General features: G+C 45.1%; 1 protein-coding gene across 2 annotated transcripts in view; it reads left to right on the top strand.

Annotated features, from left to right (window-relative positions):
* Window positions 1-20346, top strand: part of atp2a3 (ATPase sarcoplasmic/endoplasmic reticulum Ca2+ transporting 3) — a 263331-nt gene that overhangs the window by 197398 nt on the left and 45587 nt on the right. For both annotated transcript variants that reach the window (XM_068010067.1, XM_068010066.1), the window contains exons 10-13: window positions 6069-6171; window positions 11318-11449; window positions 12901-13023; window positions 19098-19316. In XM_068010067.1, coding sequence (XP_067866168.1) covers window positions 6069-6171; window positions 11318-11449; window positions 12901-13023; window positions 19098-19316 — 577 coding nt within the window. The remainder of the gene's footprint in view (window positions 1-6068; window positions 6172-11317; window positions 11450-12900; window positions 13024-19097; window positions 19317-20346) is intronic.

Below are 20346 nucleotides of genomic sequence, written 5' to 3'. Positions count from 1 at the left end.
TGTGCTAATTGTTTTGGTTTATGAAAAGTAGAAACCTGTTGGCGATTTGTTATCAGGAATTAGAGTGCTGGCATTGAAACCTCCAGTGAGGAACTCAGAAAAACCTGAGACCAACTGCGAGGAAATGTTAAAGTTAGAAAGAAAATCCCATAAATAAATCCCGTAAATAAATTAAATATATGACGTCTCTGATTTCAGCAGTATCGTTCTGACAGCTCCGAGCTCTGAGCACTCCACTTTTTATTTTTAGTACAATTTGTATTTTCTCCTCCTTCCCCTTCAAGTGAATTGATCCAAACAAAGAAGTAATTTAAACTTTGAAGTTAGTTCATTAAGCTTTGCATTGATGGGATTTGTTTATCTGTTGAGTGGGTGCTGCTTTCCTGAATTCTAATCACCTGGCACTGGGTGCTGGGCTAAGGTTCTCTTGCAACAGGCTGTTACTCTCAGTCGCATTGGTTTTACAAATGTTGTACAGTCTTAGTGAGGTGATTCATTAATTTTGGTAGAAAGAATGAGGAGAGACAATATAAATTAAAGGATACAATTCTAAAGTTGCTGCAGGAAGAGAGGGACCTGGGGGTACATGTGCACAAATCATTGAAGGTTGTAGGGCAGGTTGAGAATGTGGTTAATAAAGCATGTGGAATCCTAGGCTTTATAAATAGGGGCGTAGAGTTCAAAAACAAGTAAGTTATGTTGAAACTGTATAAAACACTGCTTCTGCCTCAACTGGAGGATTTTGCCCAATTCTGGGCACCACACTTTAGGAAGGATGTTAAGGCATTAATGAAGGATGTTAAGGCATTAGATTCATGAGAATGGTTCCAGGGTTGAGGAACTTTCGTTACATTGATAGGCTGGAGAAGCTGGGGTTATTCTCCTTGGAGAAGAGAAAATTAAGAGGCGATTTGATGGAGGAGTTCAAAATCATGAGGTGTCTGCACAGAGTAGAAAGGGAGAAACTATTCTCATTGGCCGAAAGATTCAGAATCAGAGGACACCGATTTGAGGTGATTGTCCAAAGAACCAAAGGCAACATGAACAAAAACGTTTTTACACGGGAGTGGTTAGGATCTGATTGCATTGCCTGAGAGTGTGGTGGAGGCAGATTCAATCGAGGCTTTCAAAAGAGAACTGGATAATTATCTGAAGAGAGAAAACTTGCAGGGCTACAGGAAAAAGGCAAGGGAGTGGAACGAGGTGAGTTGCTCTTGCAGAGAGCTGGCACGGGCACGACGGACCGAATGGCCTCCTTCTGTGCTGTAACCATTCCATGATTCTATGAAATTGAATGGACCAATCTTGGAACATAAAATGTTACAACCCTCTTTATGCAGGCACTGCACACTCTGTGAATCCTCAGCGGGTGTTCAGAGGCTATCTGACAGTATAGCTGTCACCAACTGCACTCCTTTGAAGTTGAAGCTTTTACCCATTGTCTGAGTTGTCAGACATTAAACCTATGAGAGAAGATAGATTAGTCCAGCCTTACTTATTCCTCTACCTCATGTCCTTTCACATTCTTAATTCTTTCTCTCTCCTTTCTTTCTCTGCCTTGCCCTGCTCTCATTTTCATTCTTCTTCTTGCTTTCTCTCTCATTCTCACACTCATTCTTTCTCACTCATTCCTTGTTTTACACTCATTCTCTTTCTCTAGTTCTCTCCCCTTGCTCATTCTTGCCCTTTTAACCTCCCTCCCTCTCTTCTTACTCTCTCTCCATTTCTATCTCTCCTCTTTTCAGTCAATTTCCTTCTCCTTTTCTCTTTCACTTTTTCTGTGATTTTCTCTCATTCTCGTTCCTATTGTCTCATCCTCCCTTTGTGTCCATGTGACTAGATTAAAAAAGACACTGTGATCAATTTTCCAGCACACTTGTTCTCTTGGTGTTGCTGTTTTGACATCTCATGACTCACCGTTACTCCTACTGCTGCTATTTATTTAAAATTCTTGTCTTGTATCTTTTGACAGTTAGGGTGAAAAAATAAGCAAAGTCCTGCAGAAGCTGGAAATCTGAAATACAAACAGAAAATGTTGGCAGCGCTTGGCAGATTAGTCACCATCTATGGAGAGAGCAGAGGAATTAATATTTGATGGGCTGAAATTTGTGCCTGTGTTGAGAGCCCAGCGCCAGGCTGGGGGTGGCCCCACCTCGGTCGCTCGGGGGACACCCCCCACCCCCCCCCAATGCCTTTGTTGGCTCAGGCAGTTAACTGCCTGGCGCTGGAGCTCCCGTCCCTTTAAAAAATGGAACCCAATCTCAAAAGCTGTCGGCTTTTCAGTCTCTGCAGCGGTACTGAAAGAGTGGCCACTGCAGGGGCTGCAGCAGGCCTTGACCAGCCAGTACGGAGGAGGCCCTGGAATGAAGGTATGCATTCAGGCAGGCCCCAGCAGTAGGAGGGTCGGTCGTGAGGGCAGGTGTTCTTTCTGAGGGGTGGCCCTTGCTGCCGGTGGGGGGCCCCCCATGGGACAAGGGGCGCCCGATCAAGAGGGCCTCCCCCACCGAACCCACAGGGAGGCTGCCAGCGTTTACTGGGTGGCCTCCCCATGTGACCTCAACTGGCCTCTGGCTGGAAGGCCATCATTGACCTTCCCCATTCCTGGTAAAATTCAATGGCATTGGGAAGATGACGGGCACACCACCCCCTTACTACCTCGCCATTTTACGGCCCCAACCCCACCGCCTCCCCGACCCCGCATCTGCCTCCCCGTCCCCTGCTCTTGCCTCCCAGCCCGTCCCTAGAGGGCTGGTAAAATCCAGTCCAATGTATGGACCCTTCATCAGAACTCGGCAAAGTCTGGTCTACACCTAAAACATTAGATTTTCAGCCCTTTCTGCAGGTGCTGATTGACCTGCTGAGTGTTGCCAACTTCTCTGTTACTGTTTGAAAGCAAATGTTGTGTTGTGATAATCCATATGCCATAGCACAGTTACGGTAATATGTGGCAGCTCCTCATCATTAACTTTTTTTTTTAGCGCTAATGCTGATATAACACTACCTGTTTATTCCTTGCTGTCTAATAATAAGCCTGTATTAAAGCTGCTATCTGTAACATTGACTCTTTGCAATGCCTTCCATCAATGCTGGCCAACCCATAGGAAGCGCTTGTGCTGATTGAGTGGGCAGCATAGAAATCTACAGCACAGAAATAGGCCACTCAGCCACATGTGTCTGTACCAGCCTAATCCCACTCTCCTGCTTTTGGTCCTTCGCTCTGTAGCTTATCCGTCGCTCTGTAGCTTATGACACTTCAAATGCATATCCATGTACTCTTTATATACGATGAGAGTTTCTGCCTCTACAACCCTTTCAGGCAGTAAGTTTCAGACCCCCACCATCACCTGGGTGAAAAGATTTCTCCTCAACTTCCCTCTAATCCTTCTACCAATTACTTTAAATCTATGCCCCTGGTCACTGACTTCTTTGCTAAAGGAAATAGATCCTTTCTATCCATTCTGTTGAGGCCTCATAATTGTATAGACCTCAAATAATCTCCCCTTAGCAGTTTTTCTGTTCCAAAGAAAACAATCCCAATCTATCCAATTTTACCACATAGCTAAAATTCTTCAGTTCTGGCAACATCCTTGTAAATCTCCTCTGTACCCTCTCTAGGCCAATCACATCCTTCCTGTAATGTGGTGACCTGAACTGTATGCAGTACTCTAGCTGTGGCCCAATTAGTGTTTTATACATTTCTAGTATAATCTCCCTGCTCCTATATTCTGTGCCTTGGCTAATAAAAGAAAGTATCTCATGCCTTTTTACCACGATATTGACCTGTCCTACTACCTTCAGAGATCTGTAGACATGCACTCCAAGGTCCCTCTGTTCCTCTACATTTTTCAGAATCCTTTTTATTATGTATTCCTTTGCCTTGTTTGACCTCCCCAAATGCATTACCTCACAATTCTACGGATTAAATTCCATTTGCCACTTTTCTGTCCACCTGACCAGTCCATTGACATGTTCCTGCAGCCTACAGCTGTCCTCCTCGCTATCAACCACATGGCCAATTTTCAAATCACCTGCAACTTCTTAATCTTGCCTCCTACAAGTCTAAATCATTGATATTCGTACCACGAACAGCAAGGGACCTAGTACTGAACTCTGTGGGACCCCACTGTAAACAACCTTGAGGACACAAAAACACCTGTTGACCACTACCCTTTGCTTTCCTGCCACTGCGGCAGTTTTAGGTCCAAATTGCCACTTTCCTTTGGATCGATGGGCTTTTACTTTTCAGACGAGTCTGCTCCCTGGGACCTTGTCAAAAGCCTTGCTAAAATCCAAGTAGATTATATCAAATGTGTGCTACTCTCTTCAATGCTCCTTGTTATCTCCTCAAATAATTCAGTCAAGTTAGTCAGATGCGATCTTTCCTTAGCAGATCCATGCTGACTGTCCTTGATTAATCTGTGCCTTTCTAAATGACAATTTATACTGTCTGTCAGAATATTTTCCTATAATTTGTCCACTACTGAGGCTGACTGGCCTCTAATTACTCGAGCTATCCCTTCCTTCATTCTTAGACAAAGGTACAATGTTAGCAGTCTTCCAGTCCTCTGGCACCCACGCCTGTCGCCAGAGGATTGGAAAATGATGGTTAGAGCTTCCGCTATTCCTTCCTTGCTTCCCTTAGCAGCCTGTGATACATTTTGTTTGGGCCTGGGGATTTATCCACTTCCTATGATGCTAAAGCACCTTAACATTTCCTTCCTCACTATGTTTATCCTAGCCATTATTTCACACTCCTCCTTAATTACAATGTCTGCTTTGTCCTCTTTGGTGAAAACAGATACAAATGTCAAGGCCTGCCAGTTCTTCTTAGAAGTTCTTTTTCAAGGATACAACTGCTCACATGGTGTAAAACCATAAAATTTTCTTACTCAATGTTAAGATGCAAGATATTCATTAAGAACCATGTCCACATCTTCCGCCTCCACACACAAATTACCTTTTTAGTCTCTAATTAGCCCTACTTTTTCCTTAGTTATTCTCTTGCTTTTTATGTATTTATAATACATCTTTGGGTTATCCTTGATTTTACTTGCCAATATTTTCCTGTGCCCTCTCTTTGCTTTCCTAATTTCCTTTTTAATCTCACCTCTGTACTTTTTATACTCCTCTAAGCTTTCTGCAGTATTGAACTCTTGGCATCTGCAATAAGCTTCTGCTCTTTGCCTTATCCTACCCTGAATACTTTTTGACATCCACGGGGCTCTGGATTTGCTAGTCCCACCCTTTTTCTTTGCGGGAATTTATTTGTTCTGAACCCTCTCGATTTCCTCCTTTGAATGCCTCCCACTGCTCGGACACTGATTTATCTTCAAGTAACTTTATCCATTCCACTTTTGCCAAATCACAGCTCCGTTTAGTAAAAATGGTCTTTCCCCAGTAGAGAACTTTTAGTCCTGATCTGTCTTTGTCCTTTTCCGTCACTACTCTAAATCAAACTGAATTATGATCAGTACTACCAAAATCCTCTCCCACTGATCCCCCTTCCACCTGCGCAGCTTCATTCATTAAAACTAAGTCCGGAGCTCTTGTTGGGCTTGCTTCATACTGGCTAAAGATGTTTTTCTGACTGCATTTTAAAAATTCTGCACCCTCTATATCTTTTACAGTGATTCTATCCCAGTTAAGGTGCCTGCTATTGCTGCCCTTTTGTTTCTGTACTTCTCAGCAATTTGCCTACTTTTATCTCCCTCTGACTGTTTAGGGGTCTATAGAATACTCCCAGCAATGTGATTGACCCTTTTTTGTCCCTCAGTTCAACTCATATGGCCTCATTTGATTATCCTTATTGCATATCATCCCTCCTCACAGCTATAATTGTTTCTTTGACGAATATTGCGACTCCCATCTTTTTTTCTTGCACTGTCTATCTCGTCTGAAACCCTGTAACCAGGAATGTTTAGTTGCCACTCCTGCCCTTCTTTAAGTCACATTCCATGCTACTTTTATTGGCAGTGTTTATTGATACAAATTACACGTCTGAAAACAATTCATTGTAGAAGCGTTTTGAAATGGTGATGAGCTAAATGCAAGTATTTTGTTCTTTACAGCCTAATAGGAGACAAGCTCATTCAGCCCAGTTACTACAGTGGGCTTGTGGAGCTGGCTACTATCTGTGCACTGTGCAATGACTCCTCCCTGGATTACAATGAGGTGAGTAAAGGCTTATTTGTTTGAAGGACAACTCTCACATTCAGCTATAAAAAGCGCCTGCTGCGGGCTTCATCTCCATTGTACCCAGGCATGTTATACTGTCCTGAAAATTATGTGACAGCAACATTCAGTTCTCAGTCACCGTATTCTTTAAATTACACCTCTAAATGTCTGTGGTGTTTTCATTGTATTGAATCCATTCTGGGTGGGTGTGATGGTGTGTGTGTGTGACTTTGTGTGTGTGTAGTGTGTGTATATGTATGTTTGTGTTTGGTGTATGTGTGTGGTGTACGTGTACCAGTGTGCGTAACTGTGTGTGTATGTGTGATTCTGTGTGTGTGTGACTTGATAGGGGGAATTTTATGCTCTCCCCTGCGTCGGGTTTGGAGGCAGGGAGGTGGGGAGAGCATAGAATTGGGTGGGGGGTGGGGTAAGAACCCACTATCATGTCACCGCCACCCAACTTAAGTCTGGGGCAGGAAAGCCTGTGAACCGCCTTCCCACCCACAGCCCCCACCAATTGAGGCCCTTCAGTGGGCAATTAATGCCCACTTAAGGGCCTCATCCCATTGCTGTTAGAATTAGCCCAGCAGCGAGCGGGCCTGTTGCCGGACAGGGAGCATGACGAGCAAACCCGTGCGGGTTGCTTCCCAGCACCGGGGGCGGGGGGGTCCCTCGTGAAAAGGCACTTGGTGCCTGAACAAGGGACCCGGCATGGGGAAGAGGGGCCTGCTGGGAGCCACCCCCTGCCCTTGCTGCCGACCCCCTTACACCCTGTGACCCCACCACCCCCCCCCACCACCCCGCGAAACCTCTCTCGCTGTGACTTACCTGTAGCCTGGTTCCAGCGCTTCTAATGAATCCAGTACTGACAGCAGCTACTGCCTTCACTGTGGCGCTGCTCAGTTAAAGAGCTGCTGATTGGCTTCCATCGCTGGGTCCTTGATCCCGGGGAAGGCCCACTGATGTCCACGTAAGTACCTAATTGGCACTTGATCTGGTGGGCCTTCCCCAGAGGAAGCGACGCAGGGCTCTCGCCGGCACTTTTGCCGCTGGTCGAGACTCCTGTCGCCAAGACAAAATCGCGGTTGGTCTGTGTATGTGTGTGTGACTCTGTGTCTGTTTGACTGTATGTGTGAGAGAGCGAGAGAGAGACACTGTCGGGCTGTGTGTGTATCACTGTGAGGGGTGGTGTGTGTGTGCAGTAGTATGTGATGAGTCAGAAGAAAGTTTCTCAATTAATCTTGTTCTCTATAGCATCAAATGGCGTCCATCATTCCATAAAGAACATAGCCTGAATCTTAACTCCTTAGAACTCTATTACAGATGTGACGAATATTCTTCTCATTCTCCAGTAAATCATGTTTTGATAAATTAAAAAGCTCTTTCAGGCTATTAACCCACTAACTGTCTCTTTGTGAATGTAGTTAACACATTGGATATCTTGACTTCCAGTCTCCATAACAAAATGTCTTAGTGTTACTCATATTGTTTCACTTCCGTTTTTAACTGTCAATTGCATTATATTCACTTTATTGAGAACCAATTATATACTAAAAATCTCACATGCTCACACTTATTGCTCACAAAACCTCACTTCCTGTTTTCACGTTTTTGCCACTCTTTGAGCTTTTTCCCATTAGGAAGTTTCTATTCTAAATGGAAATTATTATGTAAACTTGTCATATAGTAATTACATCCTCCTGCCAATGATGGCGCTGTGGTTGGCATCCTTCCATCTACGAAAGATGATGGACACGCAGCAAACAATCTATTTAGGTGGAGTGTCTTCTCTTGCTGCACCTTTGCTGATGTCTGTGAAGGTCAATCCTTGAGAGGCAGGTTCTGCCACAAATGTTGTATGTGAAGCTGCCAAGTGATGCTGAGTTGTTTTGGTATTGGCACCTGTTGCCAAGCTGCTGTAGCCACTGGTCCTTGTGGTAGTGCACACTAGTCAACAGGATGTGGTGTAGCACCACAGGTTTGTATCTCTCTGCAACTCAGCCTGCATTGTAAAGAAGCTCATATTCTTCTCTCTTTCCCAAATTACACTCATTTTGCTATTTAAATATAAATAATTCACTTACAACTGTACTTTCAAAATCCCAGATGTCTAACTTTGGCTCTCCGTTCACTACAGCATTTCTGCAGCTACTGATTTGCTCAACCACACCCTCACCTCCACCTTTGAGATTGTAATCCCCAATAAAACCATTACTCTATCTCACCCTGGCCATTCCCCCGGTACAGCCCTCATCTCCACTCCCTTAAATTCAAAGGGGCACAGACTTGAAACAATATGGCAGACAACTGGTTTAGCCATCCACTGCCGGATCTGGCTGTACATAAAGCACTATCAGATTCTGCTCTTGTTTATTAAAACTGCTTACTATTCCAGGATCATCCTGGAAGGCAAAAATAACCCCCAGCTTCTTTACTGCAAACAGTCTTCTTAAACCCCCTCTCCCCTGTTCCCTCCACCTCACCCCCAACAATAAGTGTGAGGAGCTCATGGACTTCTTTGTCACGAAGATGGAAACCATCTGATCTGCTGCCTCTGCCGTGTCCCTCCTTTTCACTCGCCCACCTGGCCAAACTTCCCCTGCCGTAGCCCTGACCTCACATCTTTCTCTAGTTTTTCTCCTATCTCCCCTCATACCCTCTCTGAGCTCATCTTGTCCATGAGACCCACCTCCTGTTCCCTCAATCCTACTGCCACTAAACTGTTGTTCACCCAACTTTCCCTCCTGGTCCATGTTTGAATCCCTCCAATCAGGTTTCCATCCCTGGCTCAGTACCGAAACAGCTCTTATCAAAGTCACAAATGACATCCGATGTGACTGTGATAAAGGTAAACATTCCCTCCTCATCCCTCTCGACCCATCTGCAGCCATTGACATGGTTGACCACACCATCCTCCTCCAACACCTCTCCACTCTTGTCCAGCTGAGTGGGACTGTTCTCACCTGGTTCCATTCTTATCTATTTAATCTTATCCAGAGATTCACTTGCAATAGCTTCTCTTCTTGCTCCCGCACCGTTACTTCTGGTGTCCCTCAAGGATCTATCCCTCCTATTTCTTATCGACATGCTACCCGTCAGCGACATCATCCGCAAGCACAACATTAGTTTTCACATTGTACGACATCCAGCTCTACCTCCCCACCACCTTTCTCAACTCCTCCACTGTTGCTAAATTATTAAATATTAGGAAGATTGAAGCCATTGTTTTTGGTCCCCCCTCCAAACTCTGTTCCCTAGCTATCGATTCCAACCCTGCAACTGGCAACTGTCTGAGACTGAACCAGACTGTTCACAACCTTGGTGTCATATTTGACGTCAAGATGAGCTTCTGACCATATATTCACACCATCTCTAAGACCGTCTATTTCCACCTCTGTAATATTGCCCGACTTTACCCCTGTCTCAGCCCATCTGCTACTGAAACCCTCATTCATGCCTTTGTTACCTCTGGACTCAACTATTTCAATGCACTCTTGGCTGGTCTCCCACATTCTATCCTCCATAAACTTGAGGTCATCCAAAACTCTGCTGCCCATATCTTAACTTGCACCAAGTCCCGTTCCCCTATCACCCCTGTGCTCACTGACCTACATTGGTTCCCAGTCAAGCAAAGTCTTGATGTTAAAGTTCTCATAATTGTTTTCAAATCCCTCCATGGCCTTGTGACCCCCCCCCCCCCCCCCCCCCTCCTACCCCATCCCCATCTCTGTAATGTCCTGCAGCCCCACAACTCTCAGATATCTGCGCGGATCTAATTCTGGCCTCTTGTGTGTGCTTGATTTTCATCGCTCCACCACTGTTGGCCATGCCCTCAGTTGCCGAGGCCCTAAGTCCTGGAATTCCTTCCCTACACCTCTCTACCTCTCTGCCTCTCCAACTTGCTTTCCTCCTTCAAGACACACCTTAAAACCTACCTTTTTGACCAATCTTTTGGTCAACTGATTTGATATCTCCTTTTGTGACTTGGTGTCATATTTTATTTGATAAGCTCTTGTGAAGCACCTTGGGATGTTTATTATGTTAAAGCTGCTATAGAATATAAGTTGTTGTTGAAATCAAAGCATGAGGCAAAAATAAGAACATAATAGGTGGAATTTTGTGCTGGTGGCTGGGATCTTGACATCGGGGGAAGTGACAACTCTTGTACAGAAGGCCCACTGGATTTAATGCCAATCAGGAACGTAACTGGACCCCAGTAGGCCTTCCATATGAGTTAGGACCCCATCTCCAGAAGTCCCTGCCTTACAGAGCTGCTGGCCAATCAGAGGCCGTGGCTGCTGCTGGAGCTGCAGCAACCAGACACTGAGGAGCGGCACTGGAACCAGGCTAATGGTAGGACAGGGTGGGAAGCGTCTCACAGGGTTTGGGTGGGGGTGTGGGGAGGGTGGTTGGCAGCAAGGGCAGGGGGTGGTCCTCAGCGGGCTCCCCCCATCCCGATGCCAAGCCCCTCGTTCAGGCACTAAATGCCTTTGAACAAGGGCACCCCTCCCCCCAACCTCTGCAGCTGGGAAGCAGCCCGCATGGTTTTGCGTGCCATGCTTCCCATCGGGCGACAGTGCCTCCCACTGTATGGCTAATTGAGGCTGCGGCGGGGATGAGACGCTTAATTAAGGGTTAATTACCCAGTCATTGGCCTCAATTGACGGCGGGGCACGAAGACCGTTCACAGGCCTTCCCGCCCCGGACTAAATTTCAGCAAAGGCAGGATGGTGACCGGATCAGTGATCCCACCTGCCACCTCCCCTGCCTGCCCCCTCCACCCTGGCCACCATCCCACCTGATTTTATGCTCTCCCTGCCTCTAAACCTGCCATGGGGGAGAACATAAAATTCCACACAATGTGTGACTTCAAAAGGTGACTGAATTAGATCTGTGTAAATCTCCTGCCCTCTAACGGTGCATCACCTGAAGACTACACATGGTCTTGACTCTCGTGAGAGATTAACTAGTACAGTACCTTTGTGAAATGGATCGGAAGGTTTTGCTAGACCTCTGAGCTTTGAATGACCACCAATCTCTTGAGTTTGCCTCATGCAAATATGATCTAAATCATAACAGCATTCCTTGGTATACTTTCTAGAAATGTACAGTGCTTATCCTTTCCCTTTTCCTCTTTTTCTAGGCAAAGGGAGTTTATGAGAAGGTCGGTGAAGCTACAGAAACTGCTCTCACCTGTTTGGTAGAAAAGATGAACGTTTTCGACGCGGATCTCAAAGGCGTCACCAAAGTAGAAAGAGCCACTTATTGCAACAATGTGAGCACATTTTATTGCACCTCCATGATTTCTTCTATGTGGTTATAATATGGAGAAACAATGCTGTTGAGATTGTATCATTTTTACTTGCAGCAGCTCACGTAATAACTTTCAGTAAGTCACAGTAATTCAGGGAACACTCACATGCGCCCATGACTCATTATAATGGGACAAGCTATTGATCGCTTAAACACCACTGGGGTGAGTTTCCACAGATGCCCTCCCATTTGTCTGCTCTAGCATCAGAGGAAGAGCTACTAAAACCCTGGATGAACGGCAGACACATGGGGGGTGGGTGGGGGTCCCCTTCCACCCACTCCCCTCATGGTGTGGAATGAACTTGCATTTCTATAGCACCTGTCACTTCCACAGAAAGTCCCAGAGTGCTTTACAGCCAATGATTTGCTTTTCAACTGTTGCCATTTGTTTTGTTTTTCTAGACAAATGTGGCAGTTTGTGCAAAGAAAGATCCAATAAACAGCAATGAGATAAATTACCAGTTAACTGGTTTTGGTGATGCCTTCTGAGGGGGAACTGTTGGCCTGGACCGTGTAGGGAACGTCCTTCTCTCAAATAGTGCTGTGGGATTTTTTACATCCACCTTGTTTAGCATCTCATCCAAAAGACAGTGCAAGCTGCCTGCAGAACTGCACTGAAGTGATGACCTAGATTTTGTGCTCAATTCCTTGGGTGATTCTTGGACCCTGACCTTCTGACACAGAGGCCAGAGTGCTACCACTGAACCCAGTTGAAGATTTAATGGTTAAATGAAGCAGGCTTGTGCACTTCAACAGTATACTTATTATCCTCAAAATATTTATCAGATTTTGCTGAATCTTTTGCCCATTTAAATAAATGTTTCTGTTCATCATTTTGTTGTAACCTGTCAGCCATGGTTCAATGCCAACACTCTCCCCTCCAAATCAGTGCCAATACTCTCCCCTCCAAATCAGAGGTTTGTGGGTTCAAGTTCCACTCCAGACACTTGATCTTAAAAACTAGGCTGACACTGACACTTCGTCACCTTACCTATGCTTTTTTAAAATTAATTGAAATTCTCAGACTGCCACAAATGGATTTGAGGTCTTGTTCTCTGGAATACTAGTTCAGTAACATAACCACTGCTACTGTACTTGGCTACTCTATGTGATGTGTAGGTCAGATATTCAGTCATAAACACATTCACGGGAGCAGTTCATGGTTTTATTTTGTTGAGCCCTCGCTCATTTATGAAAAGCATGGATAATTCTGAAAGGGTTTGCTTACGCCTGGATTCCTGAAATTCTGCTCGATGGTGTTTACTTGCTTCTTCAAAAGCAAACCTTGTGGTGTTTTGTTTTGAATATTTAGTTGACTCGCGTCACTCTTAGTTGACTCTTGCAGTGTGGCACTTATGAGAGGTTCTTCAGTGGGTCCCATCTGTGGCTGACATCCCTCTCGCCCTTTCGTAGACCATCAAGCAGCTGATGAAGAAGGAAGTGACCCTTGAATTTTCCCGTGATCGCAAGTCCATGTCCGTCTTTTGCTCTCCCACCAAACCCACACTGGGATCAGGAAGCAAGATGTTTGTGAAGGTAAGAGGGCAGCACACTATTACAGAGAGAGTGTCAGTCAGCACTGTTTAATTAGAATATAACTCCTGCCAGTGAGGGTATAAGGAAAGGAGAAAATCAGGTCAATTTGCAGGAGGGGAAAAAACATCAAGCAAATTTGAAGGACACTTTGATGGTGGCAATAACAGAGCCACACTGCAATGAAAAGGTTTGTTCCCATTAGAAAAGACCATTCTGTACAATCTTCAGTCCACTGCTGGCAAATGACTTGCTTCCAGCAATGCTTTATTCACTCTTCAGCTGTTCTTCAGCTGTATTTATCTGCTGCACACATGCTTGCTTTCCAATTATAACACAAGGCTGATGTAGAGGACTAGTGTGGGCAAAGAGGTTTAGATTGGGCAGAGAGGTCCAGAATTTCCATTCAGAGTTATTTTAAGGATGAGCGAAGATGAGTGATTCTCTGCTTAAGTAAGACATTGATTGTGTGTGTGTTTTTTAAAAAACTTTAACCTTGTGAATTTGTGCTGCCATTGGAGGATATCCACAGGAATGGGAACTCGGGTAGGAGATCTGGAAGTCCTGGAGGATTTTTCACCAGTTCATTTTGAAGGTGGGAAAATCCTGCTGGGAGCACTGAATTCCCGATATTCGCACCCAGCAGGCAGGCAGATTCATTGTATGTACTGTGTTTATTAAAGAAGAATTGGCACAGGTCTCGAATCAAAAAGGTTGTGCCCGTGGAGATATTTGCCTAATCGGTATTTAAACTGGATCCATTTTCTCAGCATTCTTCTCATGGTTTCTACCTTGTAAAATGAGGTGGTCTTTGGGAATTGGCCAAATATGGTATATTGCAGTGTAGTCTGTGTTTTGCTGTCAGGTGTTCAGTGGGAGCTGTGCTGGGATTTCATCACAGCCAGATACTGGCAGGAGATGAGACCAGGAATATCATCTGCTATTTTTACAGGAGTAACTGCACATTACAGGAGGTTTAAGACCTTGTTTTAGCAGAGAATAAATCTGCCTCCCACTGGGACATTTATCAAAGCTAATGTTGCTGAACTGAAAGTTGTTTGCTTTCTTTTCCTTTAATCCTCCAGCCCTGGCAGTAGGTGTCCTTGATTTTCTCTTCTGAGTATCTGGATCCCACTTGCATTAAGCTGGCTAATTCCAGGTTCCCCTCTGGTGTTTGAACTGCCCAGTGAAATCCACTATACTCTGAATGACTCCGATCCAGTGAGATTTGGGTTGCATTGTTGGATGCATCAGTCTTGAACCCCCTGCTCCCCGGCACCAGGCCATAGGGAGAGAACAAGGAAAGTGGAGATCCTGCTCTGAGCTGACCCTGTGAAAGATTTTATCTCAAATGCACACACATTAAAACACACAATGTCGCACCTGTTGGCTGCCAGCTGCCAGGCCTGTTGATGAATGGTTTGCAGTCGGGAAAGTCATCTCTCATTGAAGACTTGCAATGAAGAGAAGAACGAGCCTTCATTTCTTCAGCATCTTTCATGACATCAGGGCATCCCAAAGCACCTCACAGCCAACGAAGCACTTTTGAAGTGTAGTCACTGTTGAAATGTATGAAAACAAGGCAGCCAGTTTGCACACAGCATGATATCACAAACAGCATTGATACTGATGATCAAATAATCTGTTATTGGTGATATTGGTTGAGGGATAACAATTGGCCAGGACACTGGCAGAATTCCTCTGCTGTTCTTTAACATAGTACCATGGGATCTTTTACATCCATCTGAACAGGGGGAAAGGAGGTGGGATCATCCACGAGTGTCAGCCTAGATTGTGTGCTCAAGTCTAGGACTAGGGTCCTGAATCTTAGTAAAGGAAACTACGAAGGTATGAGGCACGAGTTGGCTATGATGGATTGGGAAACGTTACTTAAAGGGATGACGTTGGATAGGCAATGGCAAACATTCAAAGAGCAGATGATGAACTGCAACAATTGTTTGTTCCTGTCTGGCACAAAAATAAAATGGGAAAGGTAGCCAAACCATGGCTTACAAGGGAAATTAGAGATAGCATTAGATCCAAGGAAGAGGCGTACAAATTCACCAGAAAAAACAACAGACCTGAGGATTGAGAGCAGTTTAGAATTCAGCAAAGGAGGACCAAGGGATTGATTAACGAGGAGAAAATAGAGTACGAGAGCAAGCTTGCAGTGAACATAAAAACTGACTGTAAAAATTTCTATAGGTATGTGAAGAGAAAAAGATTGGTGAAGAGAAATGTAGGTCCCTTACAGTCAGAAACAGGGGAATTTATTATGGGGAACAAAAAAATGGCAGACCAACTAAATGCATACTTTGGTTCTGTCTTCACAAAGGAGGACACAAATATCATACCAGAAATGTTGGGGAACACAGGGCTTAGTGAGAGAGAGGAATTGTAGGAAATCAGTATTAGTAGAGAAATGGTATTGGGGAAATTGATGGGATTGAAGGCTGATAAATCCCCAGAGCCTGATGGTCTGCATCCCAGAGTACTTAATGAAGTGGCCCTAGAAATAGTGGATGCATTGGTGGTCATCTTCCAAGATTCTATTGACTCTGGAACAGTTCCTACAGATTGGAGGGTAGCTAATGTAACCCCACTATTTAAAAAGGGAGGTAGAGAGAAAACAGGGAATTATAGACCAGTCAGCCTGACGTTGGTAGTGGGAAAAATTTTAGAGTCCATTATCAAAGATTTTATAGCAGAGCACTTGGAAAACAGTGGTAGAATCGGACAGAGTCAGCATGGATTTACGAAAGGGAAATCATGCTTGACAAATCTACTAGAATTCTTTGAGGATGTAACTAGTAGAGTTGATGAGGGGGAGCCAGTGGATGTGGTTTATTTGGACTTTCAGAAGGCTTTCGACAAAGACCCACATAAGAGGTTAGCGTGTAAAATTAAAGCGCATGGGATTGGGGGTAGTGTATTGCGATGGACAGAAAATTGGTTGGCAGACAGGAAACAAAGAGTAGGGATAAATGGGTCTTTTTCCGAATGGCAGGCAGTGACTAGTGGGGTACTGCAGGGATCGGTGCTAGGACCCCAGCTATTCACAATATATATTAATAATTTAGATGAGGGAACTAAATGTAATATCTCCAAATTTGCAGATGACACAAAACTGGGTGGGAAGGTGAGTTGTGAGGAGGATGCAGAGAGGCTTCAGGGTGATTTGGACAAGTTGAGTGAGTGAGCAAATGCATGGCAGATGCAGTATAATGTGGATAAATGTGAGGTTATCCACTTTGGTAGCAAAAACAGGAAGGCAGATTATCTGAGAGGGGAATATGCAACGAGACCGGGGTGTTCTCGTACACCAGTCACTGAAGGTAAACATGCAAGTGCAGCAGGTGGTAAAAAAGGCAAATGGTATGTTGGCCTTCATAGTGAGTGGATTCGAGTACAGGAGCAGGGATGTCTTGCTGCAATTATACAGGGCCTTGGTGAGGCCACACTTGGAATATTGTGTGCAGTTTTGGTCTCCTTATCTGAGGAAGGATGTTCTTGCTATAGAGGGAGTGCAGCAAAGGTTTACCAGACTGATTCCTGGGATGGTGGGACTGACGTATGAGGAGAGACTGAGCCGGTTAGGATTATATTCGCTGGAGTTCAGAAGAGTGAGGGGGGATCTCCTCGAAACCTATAAAATTCTAACAGGACTTGACAGGGTAGATGCAGGAAGGATGTTCCCAATGGTGGGGGAGTCCAGAACCAGGGGTCATAGTCTAAGGATACCATTAAGGACTGAGATGAGGAGTAATTTCTTCACCCTGAGAGTGGTGAGCCTTTGGAATTCGTTACCACAGAAAGCAGTTGAGGCCGAAACATGTATGTTTTCAAGAAGGAGTTAGATATAGCTCTTGGGTTTAAAGGGATCAAAGGGTATGGGGGGAAAGCGGGAACAGGTTACTGAGTTGGATGATCAGCCATGATCATAATGAATGGCGGAGCAGGCTTGAAGGGCTGAATGTTTCTGGAACAGGACCTGAACCAACAACAGCAACTGGAATTTATAGAGGGCCTTTCATTCAATTCAATGTTCTGAGATACTTTACTGGGGCATTTTGGAACAAAATTTGACATCGAGCCACAGAAGGAGATTTTAGGGCAGATGACCAAATGCTTGGTCAAAAAGGTATGTTTTCAATGTGTATCTTAAAGGAGAAAAGAGAAGATGAGAAACTAGAGATATAGGATGGGAATTCCAGAGTGTAGGGCTGGATTTTATGGAGAAGGTGGGGCTCCCGGTGCAAGGCCCAAAAGTGTGGGGGGACGGGGGTGGAAATCCCTGCCTCGGCCTTTTTGTGCCCCACCCCCCCGAGCCGAAGTGTCCCATGCCAGGATCCCCATCCTTTAAAGAGGGGGATCCCTCCTCGAAGAGCTGCCAATCAATCACAGGGCTGGCAACTCGGCAGTATTGGCAGTGCCACTGGGAGTGGTAGCCATTGCCAGTATTGCAAGAGGCCTTAGACCCAGGCCCAGTGCTATAAACCCGGACCTCAGGAAAGTGAGGCGGGGTCGGCGGGGCCAGTCTGGAAGGCCCTGGCGAAGGGGGGGTGGCATGGGAGGGTGGGCGAGAGGTCCGGGGAAGTGGGGGGGTCCATGGAGTTGCAGGTTTTGTCAGCGGCATCCTCTGTGGGCCACGGATTGCCCACGGACGAGGAAACTCAGCCTGCAGGGAGTGTGCCTCATTTTACAAGGTGCCCTCCCTGTGTGGCAAAGGCACACCCCTCCCCTCCCACCCCCACCGCTGATTAGGTCCCAGAGGAGGCTGGAAGAGGACCTTAATTAAGTGGCTCTTAATTGACAAGTTATAGGCCTCAATTGGCCTCTGGGTGGGAAGGCCGTCATCGGCCGATCACGCCTCCGGCAAAATCGTTTGCTGATGGGCCCTACGCTCCCCACCACCCATGGCGATTCTATGGACCCCCACCTCTTACCTCACCTTAGGGGCGTCCATAAAATCCAGCCCACAGCCTCTAAGAGTAAAAGGTAATGATAAACTTGGAGAAGATGGTGGCTCTACCACAGTTAAGAGTATTGGGCAGACTATTGTAGAAAGGACTTCAAACAATAGAAAGTGTGCAGTGTATATTCACCAGGTATGAGAGAAGAATTGAGATATTGCGATTCAGTGAACCTGAAGTAGCTAAGAGTTAATTTACTGGAGCCCTTTTAAATTGAGTGATTTTGACACAGTGAATGGAGAAAGACCATTTCCTTTCCTTCGGAAAGTGATGAGAGGTCATCAGTTTAAGACTACCATGTACAGAGAGGTTCGGAGATATTTCTTTACACATAATGCTTTGCCACAGGGAGTGGTTGAGGCCAAGATCATTGCATTTTTCAGGAAAGGTTGAATGAATATTTAAAGCAGAGGAAGATACAGGGCTACGGGGAGAGAGAGTAAGGCAGTGCGGTAAACTTCTTTTGTAAGCGGAACAACAGCACACAGTTGTGAATAATACAGTTTTGTCACCCATGTAAGCCTCTGTGGTTCATATTTTGGGAGATGAAATGGACTTTGGTTCGAACTGAGCTGTCTAGTTAACCCTGAGCTGCCTTACCCATTTCTACCAGTCATGGTGTGTGCTTAGTGGAGCATTTATATTTTAACAAACTGGAAGCCTGAGAGGAATGTAGACAGAGTGAGTCCAGTTCACCTGGTGATATTAGAATACAATGTGAGGAATTGCAGTAGGTGTAGGCCTTGCAGCCCATCTGCCATTCAATAATCTGAACTTCTACTTCATCTCCACTTTCCTGCTCTATCCCCATATCCCTTCATTCCATTTAGTTCCCAAGAATCTACCTATCTCAAGACTTGAATCTACTCAATAACTGAGCATCCACAGCTCTCTGGGGTAAATAATTCCAAGAATATTTCCTCTGAAAGACAGCAATTAGTTTGTCTGAGTTCTATATTAGATTAAGAACAGCAGTAGGCATACAGTTTTATGCTTCCAGAACCATTACAACCTCTAGTTATCTTGTACCTTGCAGGTAAATAAGTCAGTTTATTCAGCAACAAGCCAATTAATACATGACTCATGTAAGTACTTGTTTCTTAGGGGGCTCCAGAAGGAATCATTGAGCGCTGCAACTATGTCCGTTTCGGTACCTCCAAGGTGCGCCTGACACCTCGTTTGAAGGAAAGTATCCTGAGTGTGATCAAGGAATGGGGAACAGGACGGGACACCCTCCGCTGCCTTGCACTTGCAACCCGTGACAACCCACCCAGGAAGGAGGACATGGATTTGGAGGAGGCGACAAAATTTGTGGAGTATGAGGTGAGAGCTACTTCAATCTGTAGTAAAATGTGGCTATGGAGGAGGCAGCAGTCTGTGAGGGATGGGAGTAAAGCTCCCTTTATTCTGCCTTAACAATGTCCTGTCACCGCCAGCCTCACAAGAGCACTCTGTCCCTGTATCACTGTGTGTTCCCAATCCCACACCAGCTAGGTCTGTTGTGTGGAAGCAAAGAGTTTGGGTCAAATGGGCTTTGGCTCAATTTGGCTGTGGTGTAGCCCAGTGATCAGTTCTGGGTCTGCTGTTGTTCTCATCAAGACCCTAGCATTGAGACGGCCCTGCTCTGATACATACAGAATCCTTACAATCAAGTGAGAAAGAGGAGTTTCACATCATCGTTCCCGACTGGGCTAAACCGCTGCTTCCTGAGTTCAAAGACAACCCCAAATCCGCTATGCAATGTGGTCCCTTGTCACAGAAATGCAATTCATAGATCCTTTTTAAATAGATCCAAAAGGTGACTAAGTGACAAAATGGCAGAGAGATTCAACCTGCAAGAAAACAAATAGCTGATGAAATAATTCCTTTAATAGCTGGGAGCTGGTCTTTAGGTAAAGCCTGATAGACAAGCCTGTTCAATCTGATTACTGAGCCAATAGAAAGATCCATGTGTGGGACAGAGTCTGGGGAGAATGTATACGAAACAAATGACAATTTCTAGCCATTGGCACCTTACTTAGAAGGTATAGAAATTGTAACACTGTGCTTATTTCAAACAAACTGGTTATGACATATAAGAAGCCCCAAGGTATAAAAGTGCACCTCTGGATTCCTATCTTCAGTCCTGGCGTAGACAACAGATTCCATGGTAGAACCAGACTTGCGTCACAATATACAACATCTCATTGTGAAGGTCTATAAAAGGATCTGTTGCATGTCAGATATTGTAACAAAATATTTATTAAAAACATATGTATTAAAAATATATATTAACCCCTCATGGGCTGATTTCATTCTATTTTTTAAGTCGTGCTGCATTAGTACCTTGCTGTGTCCTTTTGTTTCTGTATAT

The sequence above is a fragment of the Heterodontus francisci genome, chromosome 30 (genome assembly GCF_036365525.1).
Source record: "Heterodontus francisci isolate sHetFra1 chromosome 30, sHetFra1.hap1, whole genome shotgun sequence".
Lineage (NCBI taxonomy): Eukaryota > Metazoa > Chordata > Chondrichthyes > Heterodontiformes > Heterodontidae > Heterodontus > Heterodontus francisci.
The sequence above is the reverse complement of the archived record's forward strand: the minus strand, read 5'-3'. Positions and strand labels throughout refer to the sequence as shown.